Here is a 15,703-nt window from a genome sequence, read left to right on the forward strand (position 1 = left end):
TTCACAACCCTAGTCTAGTTTTTCTTCCCCCAAAGATCTTGCACGACAGGTATAATGTGGAATAGAGTATGGGTGATGCGTGAAATATCTACAGAGCAAAATAAAAAATGTAAAACGATAGACTACAAACCGCAATCTGTGGAAATATGCAAAGGAGAAAGTATAAGAGAAAATCTTACTCCAAGAAAAGTGACCTGCTCCTAAAAACATTGTATAGTGTTAATAAAGTATGAGAAAGATATGAATATAAATGAGTGTGATCATTAACTACTACATATTTAATGGAAAGATATTTGCGATGAGGCAAGTGCAGAGAAACTGGAGTGTGAGAGCAGAGCGAGCGCTTCATGTCAGCGAGCACTGAGACATGCAACACTGCTGATACACCGATACCGCACGCTCGGGTCGGCTGCACGCTCGGGTCGGCTGCACGCTCGGGTCGGCTGCGCGATCGGGTCGCCTGCGCGATCGGGTCGCCTGCGCACTCGGGTCAGCTGGCCGTCACGCAGAACGTAGCGGCCAAAGAGTTTTATTTGTGCCTACTTTTGTAGTGTCCATGTTTGGTGCTGGACGCCGGTCATGTCACACTCCACAGTGGTGTTTAATACGAAGCTAATTTAAGAGAAGACACTCAGGAATTTTCAGTTTGTCATTAGTATTCCTTGCCCTCAGAGATGCCCCGTGTATTTGTTCTCACTCGTCGTTACTGATCGAAAACGTCCCATAAGTTGATTTCCGATTTCCGGAGACTCGCTGACGTAGCGTCAAAAAGTGTTAGTTTTGCTAAGTAGGTATCAGGATCACGTAAATGTAAGCGGTATTGATGAGTTCTATAAGACAAGGAATAGTCTAACATTAGGATTCTAACCTGGCACAAACATATAGGGTGGAACTCTTCAAACAAGTCCATGGGTAAGTCTTTTAAGTGACTTTTTTGCCCCCTAGCAGATCAGCACACATTTAGTGAAGAAACAAAGCCTTTCATTACACAGCGGTCCGTCTCCATGCTGACCACAACAGGACAGGGGCATTGAGCTTAGCCCGACGGTGGCGGCCTCCACCCCGAGTTCAGTTACGCAAGGCAATTACAGCATGCTGACCTGCGCAACTCACGTTTCACTACGGACAACGACATCGTAAAAATGTGCACTGCATTTGTTTGATGCCAAGGAATTATGTATGTCAAGAGAAGAGAGATGAACTTAATAAGATGTCACTGGTCTTAAGATGAACCCCCCCCCATAAAAATTTTAAATTAGATCCTCTATCTTAAGTGTCTGTTTTATATCTCATTCATTTCTCCATTCAATCTTTTTGACTTCCTAAGAAGTCGACTTCCTCGCCTGCTGACTCGGCTTCTTACTTTCTTAATTGCTTTTTTCCTTTCTGAGTTTCACGCTCGACGTACGATATTTTACGTCTTACAATTTTACCGCCTTCCCCTACCATATTTTTGTCTTATTTATCTACTAACTGTAACGGAACGACAAACCGTAAGCTGTCTAAGTGACTTTTTACCCGTGAACGACTTCATTATAATTGAACACCTTTTTAAAGTTCAAATTCTGCCTCAGATGTCAGCTGTAAATAACTCCGATAACAACATGAGTTATGTTCTCGCGGGGAAAAAAAATAAAGTAGATATTCTGGAAAATCTATTTTAAAAGTTAGAAATGTAACTGCTATAATTACGTAAAACAAAGACGGGGGATTTTTTTCAACCATGGAGCATAACCGAACAGTCCTACGTCATGCCTCGGGCTGGGAGGTCATGAATCTAAACCAGGACAGGAAAACATGTGTCTTACAAACCATATGTAAAAGCTGTCCTGCCAAAAGAGGATTTTTTTGCGTTGGGTAAGAAATAAGGTACATTTTCAGAGCAGACTTATAGACCGTCTCTTCTCCACCACCACCATCACACATCCCATCATCTGAATAAATAAACAAGAAATACATCTCTTCCTGTTTCAGCGTTTGCTCATGCCTTTCGGCTGAGTCAGCAGGATATTCGTCTGTACTTTTCCATGCTTTCAGAAAACTTATTCCAGCCCTTCCTGTCTGTATCTGGGGCTGTTTTGTGTTTCCCCTCAAATACAGGCAAGGTTTCGATTTTAGTTATGGAATTCATGGGAACTTTCATTCTTAGTATCTTTCCTGAAACCGAAAGATTTCCTTTGTCTGGGAATGTGTGTACCTGGATTAGAGCTGTGTGTGTGTGGGTGTGTGAACAAACAGACTTCCGAATGACTTCTTGTATAAATGACATCAGTCGGGCACAGGTCCAAAGACAAGAAAAAAATCCTCCACCACCTACAGTACAGTGATGTAATCCATTTGAAGCAATGCTAAAAGAAATGTTTATGTTAATTTATTTTATTAATAAAATGCCTAGTCATTCGATCTCACCATGGCTGACTGTCAAACGTCACCATTAACTAAAGTAAAAGACCAAAAACGGTGCCAAACGGCTACAAGTCATTGGCTTGAGACCTTTGCAAAGTGATGGTAGGGTTAATTGGATTAAAACGTTATTTCATAGCTTTTTTTTTTAGCCTTTTAACAACCTTATGTGTGTCATCTAACATGACTCTAACTTTAATTAAATAAGATTTTTGTCTATCCTTCGAAAGTCCTTTATATGCTAATACAAGGCTAAAAAAAAAACAACAACAGTGAGCAGAACCCAGTATGTTTACTCATTAGATAAGTTTCCACAGACTTTTGTGTCCAATCAGGTTTGAAATGCCAATCTAACTATCAAAACTGCCCTGGTGTCTATTAGAGAACAGTATGTTACACTGAGGGGGGGTCACGGTGGCTTAGTGGTTAGCACGTTCGCCTCACACCTCCAGGGTTGGGGGTTCGATTCCCACCTCCGCCTTGTGTGTGTGGAGTTTGCATGTTCTCCCCGTGCCTCGGGGGTTTCCTCCGGGTACTCCGGTTTCCTCCCCCGGTCCAAAGACATGCATGGTAGGTTGATTGGCATCTCTGGAAAATTGTCCGTAGTGTGTGAGTGTGTGTGTGAGTGAATGAGAGTGTGTGTGCCCTGTGATGGGTTGGCACTCCGTCCAGGGTGTATCCTGCCTCGATGCCCGATGACGCCGGAGATAGGCACAGGCTCCCCGTGACCCGAGAAGTTCGGATAAGTGGTAGAAAGTGAACCGAGGCATTGCATAGAATACCACCTAGAACCCTTTTCACTGTGTACCAGAAGTCCGGTATCAAGCTCCATACTAATTTGCTTATCTAAGTGTTTGGATAAAAGGACAACAGGGTCTAGATTATCCGTATCTATGACAATGGTAGACTTGATATCCCCGAGAGCCAAAGTTTGATTAAAAGTGCTCTAAAATAGTCTTTGGCAGCGGGTTAAAAAGAGCTGAATTTGCAGCATGAGATTTCTAGTTCCACAGTAACGCCGCATTGTCATCGGCATTCTCATAACATGCTAACTATCGTGCTAAAGCTACAGGTAGTCACAAAATAACACTAGACCAAATGCAGAGTTTTCCATCTTATACCCAAATCAGGTTATTGGCAGAAAGTGGAATAGCAGCGCTGATATATACAGAGGTGCCAATATTTTTAATAAGGAAATTCTAGCAGGAAAACAGAAGCTAGAATTGGACAAAAACCGTGGCATGTGTCGGCAAAGGAAAGGGCAGGATATATATTTCTGTGTGTTTCAGAATCTGGTGGGACGATAACTTAATAAGCAACAGCACCACATATAGGTACTTTTTTTACTAACCAAATAACACACAATCCCACCGACTGGTTCCTTTTGGCTCACAAGGCTGCGGATTGTGAACTTAAAGTTCCTGTAGCACTTGCAGCATCCTGCATTCTTTCCCCGTCACTAAGTCTGGTTCTCTTGTTGCCACGATCAAAGATCATTAATGCGATGTCAAAAATGTAGAACTCTTGTGCTCACAAGTGTGGCTATTTGTACGTTGGAACATTTCATATAACATCCCAAGCAAGGGCAGCTGCTAAGATCCATTTATATATCTCTCAATCACACGGGACAGCAGTCACGTCCATCCACCCTCCTCATCACCCGTCCGCCACACAAGTAGACCTCAACAATATGCTTCTGAATGACCGACCTCTTTAGCTCTTGGCTTCCAACCGAGATGAAGATGACGGAGAGCCAAATGCTTCCTCAATAGCAGCGGGCATTTTGATGGTGTCCTCAAAACGGAGGGGAGGCCGTTCACCCCAACAGCAGATCATTGTCCGGTTGGGGATGGCCACTGGACGCCCGCAGGGAATGACATCATACTCTTTAATCAAACTAATCAAATCAGGACAAGAGCCACTGTCTGTCCACCCTTTCATTCTCATGGCCACCCAGACACCACTTGGCAACTGATGCCATAGAAGTGATGTGCTGACAGAGTATAAAGACATATAAAGATGAAAGATGATCTGTTTAAAATATACGCAAAATGAATGCAAAAAACAAAACAAAAAACGGACAAACGACGCCAAGCTGACAAGCAGTCGATCTGGTTTGCAGATTTGTTTAACTAATGATACTGTAGAGTCCAAAAGAGTGCATAATGACAGGTCCTGCTAAAATGTAGTCCGTGTTCTCATAAAGATGATGATATGGACTTAAACCGGTGCTTATTTTCAAGTGCGCCGGTTTATCTTGCCTGGCGAGCGCTTCGTCGCAAAACTCGAGAAAGAATAAGACACAGCATTCTAACACCTGTGTGAAAGGTGAAAAGGGTCCAAATAACGTAACGTCCAAGACACAAATCTGAAATGTGTTACGGATGCTGCCATGTGGTGCTACAGCGGTTAAAGGATCGGAGACCAGCAAGCTGGACATCCACACTGTCTAACTAGAAAGAGTCACAACAGAAAAGTTGGCTTCTGGAGATATCTGGGGATGAGAGCGCAGTGCACGAAATGGGCCGGTCGGATTTGGAGAACGAGGGTGGAGAAGAAAATGTTCTCACATTTAAAACAATTCTGCTCAGCTGCTTGGTACAGTACAGTACATTCTGTCTCGATGAGGCCTTAATAACAAGGCTTCCCTGGGTGGCCGCCAAGTCCAGGCAGCGTTTAACATCCTTTCTTTTGCCTTCTCTCTTTTCCTTAATCATTCTGTACAACGTTAGCACTCTGCGAAAGTAAGCTGCGTGGCTTTCTCCATGGATCGGCTGACGGATCAAGTAGATAAAAAGCACAGCTTAAGAGAGTTACTTCCAGTCCTCCAGTTTTTTGCTCCACTTGAGAGTGTGCAGTCTGAGCACCCAGCAACTCTGGATGATGAACAACTACCTTTCAGCAACAAGTTAAATTGCGTGCGGTGTTTTATTACAGCCTCCTGGCAAAATAGCTCGGAGCAGTTTGCTTAGCATTTAATGTGAGATGTAAATGCGCTGCACTGGCACACACATGTGGCTGTTGCATAAGCAAAATCATCCTATTGTATATTTACCGTGTATACAATATATTTTAAACACACAAGCTGCCTTTTTTTAGCATGACTATTCCATTCTATATCAGCATATAACTATCTGCAGTAACTAACTGGCTCCAGGTTGCGAGAACTACTGCCCAAACATCTCTAAGCCTCTGGATCTTAGAGAGAGGTCGTAGGTGATGAGGTTGCTCTGGGTCACTAGATCTATATAAAACGTGTTTAACTGCTCGTCTCGGTGCAGTATTAGCAGGTGTGTTTTTTTTTTAAAAAGATAACAGCACCTCAGTGAATTCTCTGAACCTTTGTCACATCACATTATGCAACATTGGGTAATCTGGGCATGTTGAATCATGCGGAGGTGTTCTAGGGACACGCGGTTTATTTGATGGTTTGGGACGTGCCAAATTGTGCCGTACTATCTGCAAACTGAGACTTTCAGGCCCGTTGTTAGCCGAAACAAATGAAGCAAATCCGTATTTGCAGATTTGTGTGGTCCGCCTGTGTGTATCGTACATTATGAGCAATCTCGACTCATCTCTTCATGTACAGCCAACGACTGCAGCATTAAAGTCCCTTAAAGTTCTCTAAAGCGATTCAGATAAACGCATCTGGTCAATGCTGAATTATAACAGATGGCATAATACATCATCACAGAAATAAACGACAGCTCCTCGGATCTGGTTAAGCGTCGGACTACCGATCGGTAAAGTCATGTCTTCGTATCCCAGGTCCACCAAAGTGCCACTGCTGGGCCCCTGTGCAAGGCCCTTAACGCTCGATTGTTCAGTTGTATAAATTCAAATAAAATTGCGTTAAAATTGCTATAGAAGGGAAATCATCTGAAGTTGCGGTTCTCTTTTGAGTCCGGACGCTTTCAAAGTTTCTTCCCAATGTAGTCTCAGGGAGTTTTTCCTTGCTGCTGTTGCCTCTGGCTTGCTATTTTCTTTTCTATTTCAACCAGCTTTTTCTAATGCAAGAAATTGGAATACATTTAAAAGAAAAACCTAGAACTAATACCCTTGTGTTTTCTCGTACCACCCCTCACCCCCGACACACATAAAATGTTTAATTTTTTCACTTGAATTTGGCTGGTTGGTAAAGAACTTGGTTTAATGTCCCAAACACCTGCCACTTTAAAAGAAGATGTGCGCGAATGTTTCCACTTTTTCTGCCGGGAAAATTTTCATGTCTCTTACTCGCTTGCCTCGTAGACTGACATCTCAAAATTCCTAGAAAACAGCAGTTTCTTGGAGCGGATCAGCCTGAACTGTCTGGCCGGTGTGAAGCGGATCTATTTTCAGACACTTACCTCACCCTGGAGTAAATAAGCAGCTACTGTCATAAAGGCAGACAAGATGCTATTAGAGATATCGTTGATCCCTTCATTCCTGCTCTGCTCCTTTGCAGCCAGTGCCAGAGACCGAGGTCAGTGACGGCTTCAAAATGGATTCGATTTAATTTACATGGACAAACACGCGAGTCAGAAGTCGGTTTGCATCTCGTGTCCCCAAGATGGAGGAGGTGCCGGAAAAACTCTAGAATGGGTAAAGATCAAAATCTTGAAGAGTCCCTCATTCCCCTAAAAAGAAAGTGAGCGAATAAGTGAGTAAAACCATAACAGGCTAAAGTACCGGACGTCTGCGTGATAGGACATACCCGGCTCCTGGTCTGGCTCTGTGTTCATCACTCTCACCTACATCGTGTTCCTTCCCTATTTAACGAGTGTACGATCTCAACCTGATAGGTTAGGATAGGTTATGGAGCTTAATTATTACACCGAGGTCTAAATGAAAAAAGGATAGACACACAAGTCCACAAGCTCATATGTTTCCAACATAGAAGACAAAAAAAAAAGCAAGAAAAAAAAACAACCCACGAATGATGATCAGGTTACAGCACCATGGAATAACACTGCATGGAGGACTGGTTCTGTGAAGCTCTCTGGCTCGCGTGCCTTCCACGTGGGGGTCGGCCAAAGGAACAAGAGCCTGTCAGGAAAATGCCTGCAGCTCGGAAAATTCCGTAAACACCACGCTTGTCTTCTCGGTGAGTGTGCGAGAGGCCAAAGGGACATCTGCAAGAACTATGTTCGTTTGCATATAACAAGAAGCAGGGGAATAAATCTTTGGACTCGTTTTCTGATGTACCGCTGCCTGCAGTGCAGAGGTGCATCTCCCTCTGGTCCTGCCACTGCCAGAAATGCACAAGAAGAATCCCAGACATTCAGAACCTTCTCATGAATGGAAAATAATAATCTTTCTAAGTGACATGGGCATCTGGAGTGAACGCATGCTAACGTATAGCAGACAGAAGAGCACTAATACTAATGCGGTCCATATCAGGCTGTTTGCGTGAAAAGGATCTCAGCTACTCGTGTGCGCTTCACGTGCAAAGGATCTGAAATGTCCTTGCTGAAATTTATGGAGGGCCGGCGTAGGCGTGCTGGCTGCTTTAAATTACTTCCAGACTCTCGCTTGTTGCCTGAGTAGGGTGCTAGCAGGGTTGTGTCTTATTCAAAAGGGCTGCTGGGTCAAATCCATGGGACAATAAAAGTCAAGACAGGGAGATTAGAGTAATTGAATCAAGCATGCAGCGGATTTTTACAGGAATGGAGGGTGTGTTACGGTAATGGAGCAAAACTCCATATGGATCTGATTAATGGGAGAGAGGGGGCTCATGAATATCACTAACCTTCATGTGATAACCAAGTGAAAGTAACCTTCAACACAACCTAGATACTAAAACTAGAAGATTGTGAGGCTGAGGCACCAATACATCTCTAGACATATTCACAGACTTTACCCCTACACCCACCCCATCCAACCCCCCAAGTTATATCCCCTCAACCATAATCTATAACCGAGTAGGTCTGAGTTCTGCTGAGGTCTTCTTCCAGGGGGCCGATACAGCTCTCATCCAGGTGTCCAAACTACCTCAAATATCACGGCTTAATTTGGGCAAGTGGTGACTTTACAGAGTTCCTCACTATCACAGAGAGTGTGACCCCAACCTAAACCATATGGCAATGTCAGTGCTCTCGATCAGTGTTGCAACAACTATGAAATAGACCCTGAGGTACCCTTTGCCCTGGAGAAAGGTCTCTCTAACCCTAACCCATCACACTCTTTTCTGGTACAGAACCACGGTCTAGAACTAGGAGGTGCTGTTTTTGTGAGGTCGTGATGGTCCGGCGGTCAAGGCGCTGGGTTCCTAATCAGAAGGTTGGGGCTCAAGCCCACAAGCTGCTGAGACATCTACATTGAGTCCTTGAGCAAGACCCTTAACCTCACTTGCTCCAGGGGCCCCGCATGATGGCTGACCCTGTGCTCTGACCCCAGGCTCATAATAGCCTTATGCAAGAACCCTTTTTGGGGAAGTCGTGGCCTAATGGTTAGAAAGTGACTCCTAACCCTAAGGTTGTGGGTTCGAGTCTCGGGCCGGGAATACCACGACTGAGGTGCCCTTGAGCAAGGCACCGAACCCCCCCAACTGCTCCCTGGGCACCGCAGCATAAATGGCTGCCCACTGCTCCGGGTGCGTGTTCCCGGTGTGTGTGTGTGTTCACTGCTATGTGTGTGTGTGTGCGTTCACTGCTGTGTGTGTGTGTGTGTGTGTGTGTGTGTGTGTGTGTGTGTGTGCACTTTGCACGTCACTTTTTATCATAGTTTACTTCATATTCAGCAACTTGCATGTTGGAGGTCGGAGAACATAATCTGCCAAAAACAAGGATGATACCTCAAGCACCTCCCATCCCAAGCACAGGTCCAACTTGGACTGTCTCTTTATACAGTTTCCATAAAAACACACACAGGAGTAGGGACAGGACACACACGGTTCATAAGATGATACCAAAGCCTCCTGAAGTTTACCCCACTGAAAATTTTACAGCATGAGAGTGGATTAGTTTACACACACACACACACACACACACACACACACACACACACACACACACACACACACACACACACACACACACACCATCCCTCACAATGCTGTTGGCCCACGGTTTCCCAGCATGTTAACAACACAACCCTAACCTTGTTACCTTTCAGAAGTTTAGATTCTGGAAAATAAAACCAATCAAGATCTTTAGAAAATAGCGCAGGCAGGTAATGATAACTTCAGGATGTGGACAGGACGGTCAAGTATCTGTGTCAGGAGGTAGAATAAAAAAAACCTACACACCTCTAATACAAACACAGATAATAAAAAGGGTAATTAGTGTGTATGCAGCACATAATGCAGGTGTGTGGACACACACATGAGACTGAATAGGGTGTAGACATATATACATACTAACAAAGCTGAAAATAAAGACCTATATACACACCTATTTACACAAAGCCACCAGCTGACATCCCAGCCCTGTGCATTGTGTGTGTGTGTGTGTGTGTGTGTGTGTGTGTGTGTGTGTGTGTGTGTGTGTGTGTGTGTGTGTGTGTGAGGGTTGAGTAAATAGCTGAACCCTCAGGCTTTGACACAAACATTTCCACATTATTGGCTTCAAAGCCACCTGGAATAATGCAAACATGTTCTGTAAAGAAGATGTAAATCAATACTAGTCAATCAATACAACTGTACATGCACACACACACACACACACACACACACACACACACACACACACGCACACACACACGCGCACACGCACACGCGCACACACAGAGACATATAGAGACACAGACACACACATACAGAGACACAGACACACACATACAGAGACACAGACACACACATACAGAGACACAGACACACACATACAGAGACACAGACACACACATATAGAGACACAGACACACACAGAGACACAGACAAGCACACATACAGAGACACAGACACACACATACAGAGACACAGACACACACAGAGACACAGACAAGCACACATACAGAGACACAGACACACACATATAGAGACACAGACACACACAGAGACACAGACAAGCACACATACATAGACACAGACACACACATAGAGAGATACAGACACGCACACACACATACAGAGACACAGACAAGCACACACACAGAGACACAGACACACACATACAGAGACACAGACACACACATACAGAGACACAGACACACACATACAGAGACACAGACACGCACACAGAGACACAGACACACACATATAGAGACACAGACACACACACAGAGACACAGACACACACATATAGAGACACAGACACACACAGAGACACAGACAAGCACACATACAGAGACACAGACACACACATACAGAGACACAGACACGCACACAGAGACACAGACACACACATATAGAGACACAGACACACACACAGAGACACAGACACACACATATAGAGACACAGACACACACAGAGACACAGACACACACATATAGAGACACAGACACACACATACAGAGACACAGACACACACATACAGAGACACAGACACACACATACAGAGACACAGACACGCACACAGAGACACAGACACACACATATAGAGACACAGACACACACACAGAGACACAGACACACACATATAGAGACACAGACACACACACAGAGACACAGACACACACATATAGAGACACAGACACACACACAGAGACACAGACACACACATATAGAGACACAGACACACACACAGAGACACAGACACACACATATAGAGACACAGACACACACACAGAGACACAGACACACACATATAGAGACACAGACACACACACAGAGACACAGACACACACATATAGAGACACAGACACACACAGAGACACAGACAAGCACACATACAGAGACACAGACACACACATAGAGAGATACAGACACGCACACACATATAGAGACACAGACACACACATATAGAGACACAGACACACACATATAGAGACACAGACACACACACATATAGAGACACAGACACACACATACAGAGACACAGACACACACACATATAGAGACACAGACACACACATATAGAGACACAGACACACACACATATAGAGACACAGACACACACATACAGAGACACAGACACACACATACAGAGACACAGACACACACATACAGAGACACAGACAAGCACATATACATAGACACAGACAAGCACACATACAGAGACACAGACACAGAGACACACACACACAGAGACACACACACCCACAGACAAAAAGAGACACACACACACACACACACACACACGCCCACAGACACACACACAAAGAGACACACACACATACACGCCCACAGACAAAAAGAGACACACACACACACACACACACGCCCACAGACACACACACAAAGAGACACACACACATACACGCCCACAGACACACACATGGTACCCCGGAACCGAGCTTACGTGTTTTTCTGACGTTTGACATGAAGGTAAAGAGCCGGGACAAGCTGTGGGTGAACTGGCTGGACTACACAATTCAGGGAAGGGGTTTGGGATGGCAGGCAGAGACGACGTCTGAAACTGCTGCGCTTCCTCTTGCAGCCTCCTGAAAAGAGAGCGAGAGAGCGAGAGAGAGAGAGAGAGAGAGAGAGAGAGAGAGAGAGAGAGAATAAGATAAGACACAAACAGGACAAAAGAGGCAGGACAAAAGAAAGAAAGAAAGAGAAAAGAAGGAAGAAGGAAAAGAGATAAAACAAAGGAAAGCAAGGAGAGAAAATAGAGTCATCAATATATCAATTTGGAAATTAATAAAAAATCCAATCAATCAGAAAAACACACAAAACACCAAACCAGCGGGAAATAAAAACGTAATGAGCTTCAATGGGAAATTTAATTACATTCAATTAGGAATAAAACTCTGATTTATTACCAACAACGAGTTCAGTGCAAAGCTGCGGCTTTAAAGACAGCACGTAAAAAACAACAGACAGAAAAAAGCCCAGCTGTGAGGATTTATGGAGTCTTCAAACTGATCCTTATTCCAGACTCAGGGTCAGAATGTCCTGTTAAGTGTGAAGGACGTCGTCTTCTCCTCGCTCTGTGTGCTGGGAACATCAGAGGAACACTCTGAACTTGGACTCCAACCTCTCGGCTTTAACATTGTGCATATAATTAAAACTCGAGACAGGTCTCTGTTGTTCTTAGCTGTGTGAGAAATCAGTGTGTGTGTGTGTGTGTGTGTGTGTGTGTGTGTGTGTGTGTTCACTTCGGACGCCATTCACTCGCTTCAAGGAAAGAAAGGAAAAGGAAAGAAACAAAAATTTCCACATCGACTTCCTCATATTTGATATTTTAGATCGCCTGCCAACATTTGAAGGAGGTGTGGCCTATGTGCCCGTCAGTCACACTGAAGGAGGTGTGGCCTCTGTGCCCGTCAGTCACACTGAAGGAGGTGTGGCCTCTGTGCCCGTCAGTCACACTGAAGGAGGTGTGGCCTCTGTGCCCTTCAGTCACACTGAAGGAGGTGTGGCCTCTGTGCCCTTCAGTCACACTGAAGGAGGTGTGGCCTCTGTGCCTGTAACACCCATGAAAAGAGGCGTGGTCTTTGTGCCTGACACACTCATTAAAAGAGGTTTGGCCTATGGTAATGGCCCGATTAAAGGAGCATGACCACAGTGCCTGCGCCAATTGAATGGGTGTGGCCTCATTGCCTTTCACACCCAGTGCAGGAGGTGTGGTTTCTTTGCCTGTCAGTCACACTGAAGGAGGTGTGGCCTCTGTGCCCTTCAGTCACACTGAAGGAGGTGTGGCCTCTGTGCCCTTCAGTCACACTGAAGGAGGTGTGGCCTCTGTGCCTGTCAGTCACACTGAAGGAGGTGTGGCCTCATTGCCTTTCACACCCAGTGCAGGAGGTGTGGTTTCTGTGCCTGCCAGTCATAATAAAAGTGGCTTGGCCTCAGTGTGAACTAAAGGGGTGGTGCCACAGTGCCTGTTAATAACAATGAAAGGAGGTGTGGTCTCCTTGCTGTCTGTTCCAATGACAGGGGTGTGGTCTCCTTGCCTGCTCTAAGACCTGCCCTTATCCACGGTCTCAGTGAGGAGGTGTGGTGCACTCGTCTGTCAGCCTTAAGAAATGAGTACCGACCTCTGCTATATTATAGCTGATTCTCTTTCTCTCTCTGTTTTACTAACACACACCGTCAGTCAAACACACACACACACACACACACACACACACACACCCAGAGTCATCACTGACCAGGGGCCATGTGGGGGTGTTTTGGTCTGGAACCCTTTGAAGTAGGGTCACACACTCTGAAGTGTGTCTGCTCTGAAGTTTGTGACACAGAGCACAGAGGTTAGAGCTAAGTTTGACTGCTAGCCTCTGAGTGACCCCGTGTTAAAAGAAACTTAATCCAAACACACACACACACACACACACACACACACACACACACACACAGTGAACGTTCATTCGTTTACATTTTATTTGAGAGACTCACACCACATGGCAATATATTATGATGTCATAACGCATGTTGAGATATTGTTAAAAATATAGTTTATTTTTCAGCTCTAAAAAGAAGCAGCTGATTCGATAAACCTTTTGCGGTAAATTTTGCGTTAAACACTTTAAACATTTAAAAGGAAATGAAACCACATCGCTCTTGATGGCAGCACTTGTCATTACGGTGTTATACTCGTGCGCCTGATCAGTTATAAATTACGTTGGACAGGGAATTGGGTCTGATTTATCCTCACTATGTCACTGTGTCTCAGATCACATGCTCATGTTCTACTCTAGAAGGTTTTCCTGTCCCAAAATAACTGCTTTGAGGATTTCAAGATTGACATTATTTATCTATCTATCTATCTATCTATCTATCTATCTATCTATCTATCTATTTATTTATTACATGTAGGTACATTAGGGGCTTTTCGATGAGGATAATGACGACAATCACGACGACAGCTGACTGTTTTAAAGAGGAAACGAAGCTCATCAGTCTGCATAAAATCGCTTCACCTTAAGTTTATTTAGCTTCAAGGTATAAATCAGACGGATGGATGTTTGGGCTCTGAAGAGCCACCTGGTGGATGCTGCTTAAAATCCTCCATATGTATGTTATAGACGTTAATATTAATAGTAAATATTCAGTTTACATTCCAACGATATAACACCATATTAAAAGCAAAACAAAACCCGGGGAGAAACTGTTGCAGCTGGGCTTCATCTGTCAGGGGAGAGCTGGAAACTGTGTGTGTGTGTGTGTACGAGTGTGTGTGGTTTGTGGCAAAGTAGCAAAACATTCTGAAAGTAGACTAAGTATTAACGAGTACACGGATTATTTTGTTTTGGAAAGAGCCACGGGGCGTGAGATTCTTCAGCTGGTTTGACGTGTAAGTGCACATGAGTTGCCTGGCTGCTAAATGCTAACAGTGTGTGTGTGTGTGTGTGTGTGTGTGTGTGTGTGTGTGTGTGTGTGTGTGTGATTCACTATATAAGTAAATATGCTAAATAACTAAAATTATCAAACTTTTGTCAATCCACTGTCCCAAAAGCCCCCCAACCAAACACACACACACAAAAAATGTCTCAGTTAACTATTTAGGGCATCATCATCATCATCATCATCATCATCATCATCAGTCCACTGAGGATGTGTCCATAATCACACACAGACACACACCCTTCTCACTGTGTAGGCCAGACCAGAAATCTCTCAATAATTTCTGTCTAAAATTACACACACACACAAAAACAGACACACACCTCGTATCACCATTCTACTTTCCCAAACCACACACTAATAACCATCATTCTATGACACAAATGACCCAGATCAATCTCTCTTTCTCACTCTATCCTGTGTGTGTGTGTGTGTGTGTGTGTGTGTGTGTGTGTGTGTTACCTGACAGCGAGGATGTGCATGGGCTGGGAGCGGCGCAGTCTCTGGTGCGGTGAGATGGGCTGTGTGTGCGTGTGGGCGTGTGTGTGCTGGCCGTTGTGTAACAGGGGAACCGACTCGCATTGCACACTGCCCACGGGGTACAGACTCTCAAACGACGAGTTCATATCGTTCACCAGCGCCTCCAGATCCACGTCATCCTCTGACACACAGAAAGGAATATTATTGTTGTAATATTATTGTGTGTTTATTTGATTCATTTTTATTTTCATTGATACCTGTTATAGTGCTGTTAAATTCTTGCTTCTGATTGGTTCACAAAGTGGTGTTGAATTTATGCAGACAAAATATTAATAGCAGAATATTTTAAACGCTACCACAAAATGAAATAAAATGAATATGTAAGATGTTTATGGAACTTGGGAGATGTTTTTCTCCATGCATAACCATAAGTTAGAAAAGCAGATGGCTCTATG

At 44.3% G+C, this 15,703-nt stretch overlaps 1 protein-coding gene across 9 annotated transcripts in view; it reads right to left on the reverse strand.

Annotated features, from left to right (window-relative positions):
* The window catches only part of grb10b (growth factor receptor-bound protein 10b), a 60,215-nt gene that overhangs the window by 15,172 nt on the left and 29,340 nt on the right, over positions 1-15,703 (reverse strand). For all 9 annotated transcript variants that reach the window (XM_027179110.2, XM_027179108.2, XM_027179113.2 and 6 more), the window contains 2 exons: positions 15,231-15,429; positions 11,782-11,923 (listed from right to left, as the gene is read on the reverse strand). In XM_027179110.2, coding sequence (XP_027034911.1) covers positions 11,782-11,923; positions 15,231-15,429 — 341 coding nt within the window. The remainder of the gene's footprint in view (positions 1-11,781; positions 11,924-15,230; positions 15,430-15,703) is intronic.

Source organism: Tachysurus fulvidraco, chromosome 3, assembly GCF_022655615.1.
Source record: "Tachysurus fulvidraco isolate hzauxx_2018 chromosome 3, HZAU_PFXX_2.0, whole genome shotgun sequence".
In the NCBI taxonomy this organism is placed as follows: Eukaryota; Metazoa; Chordata; class Actinopteri; order Siluriformes; family Bagridae; genus Tachysurus; species Tachysurus fulvidraco.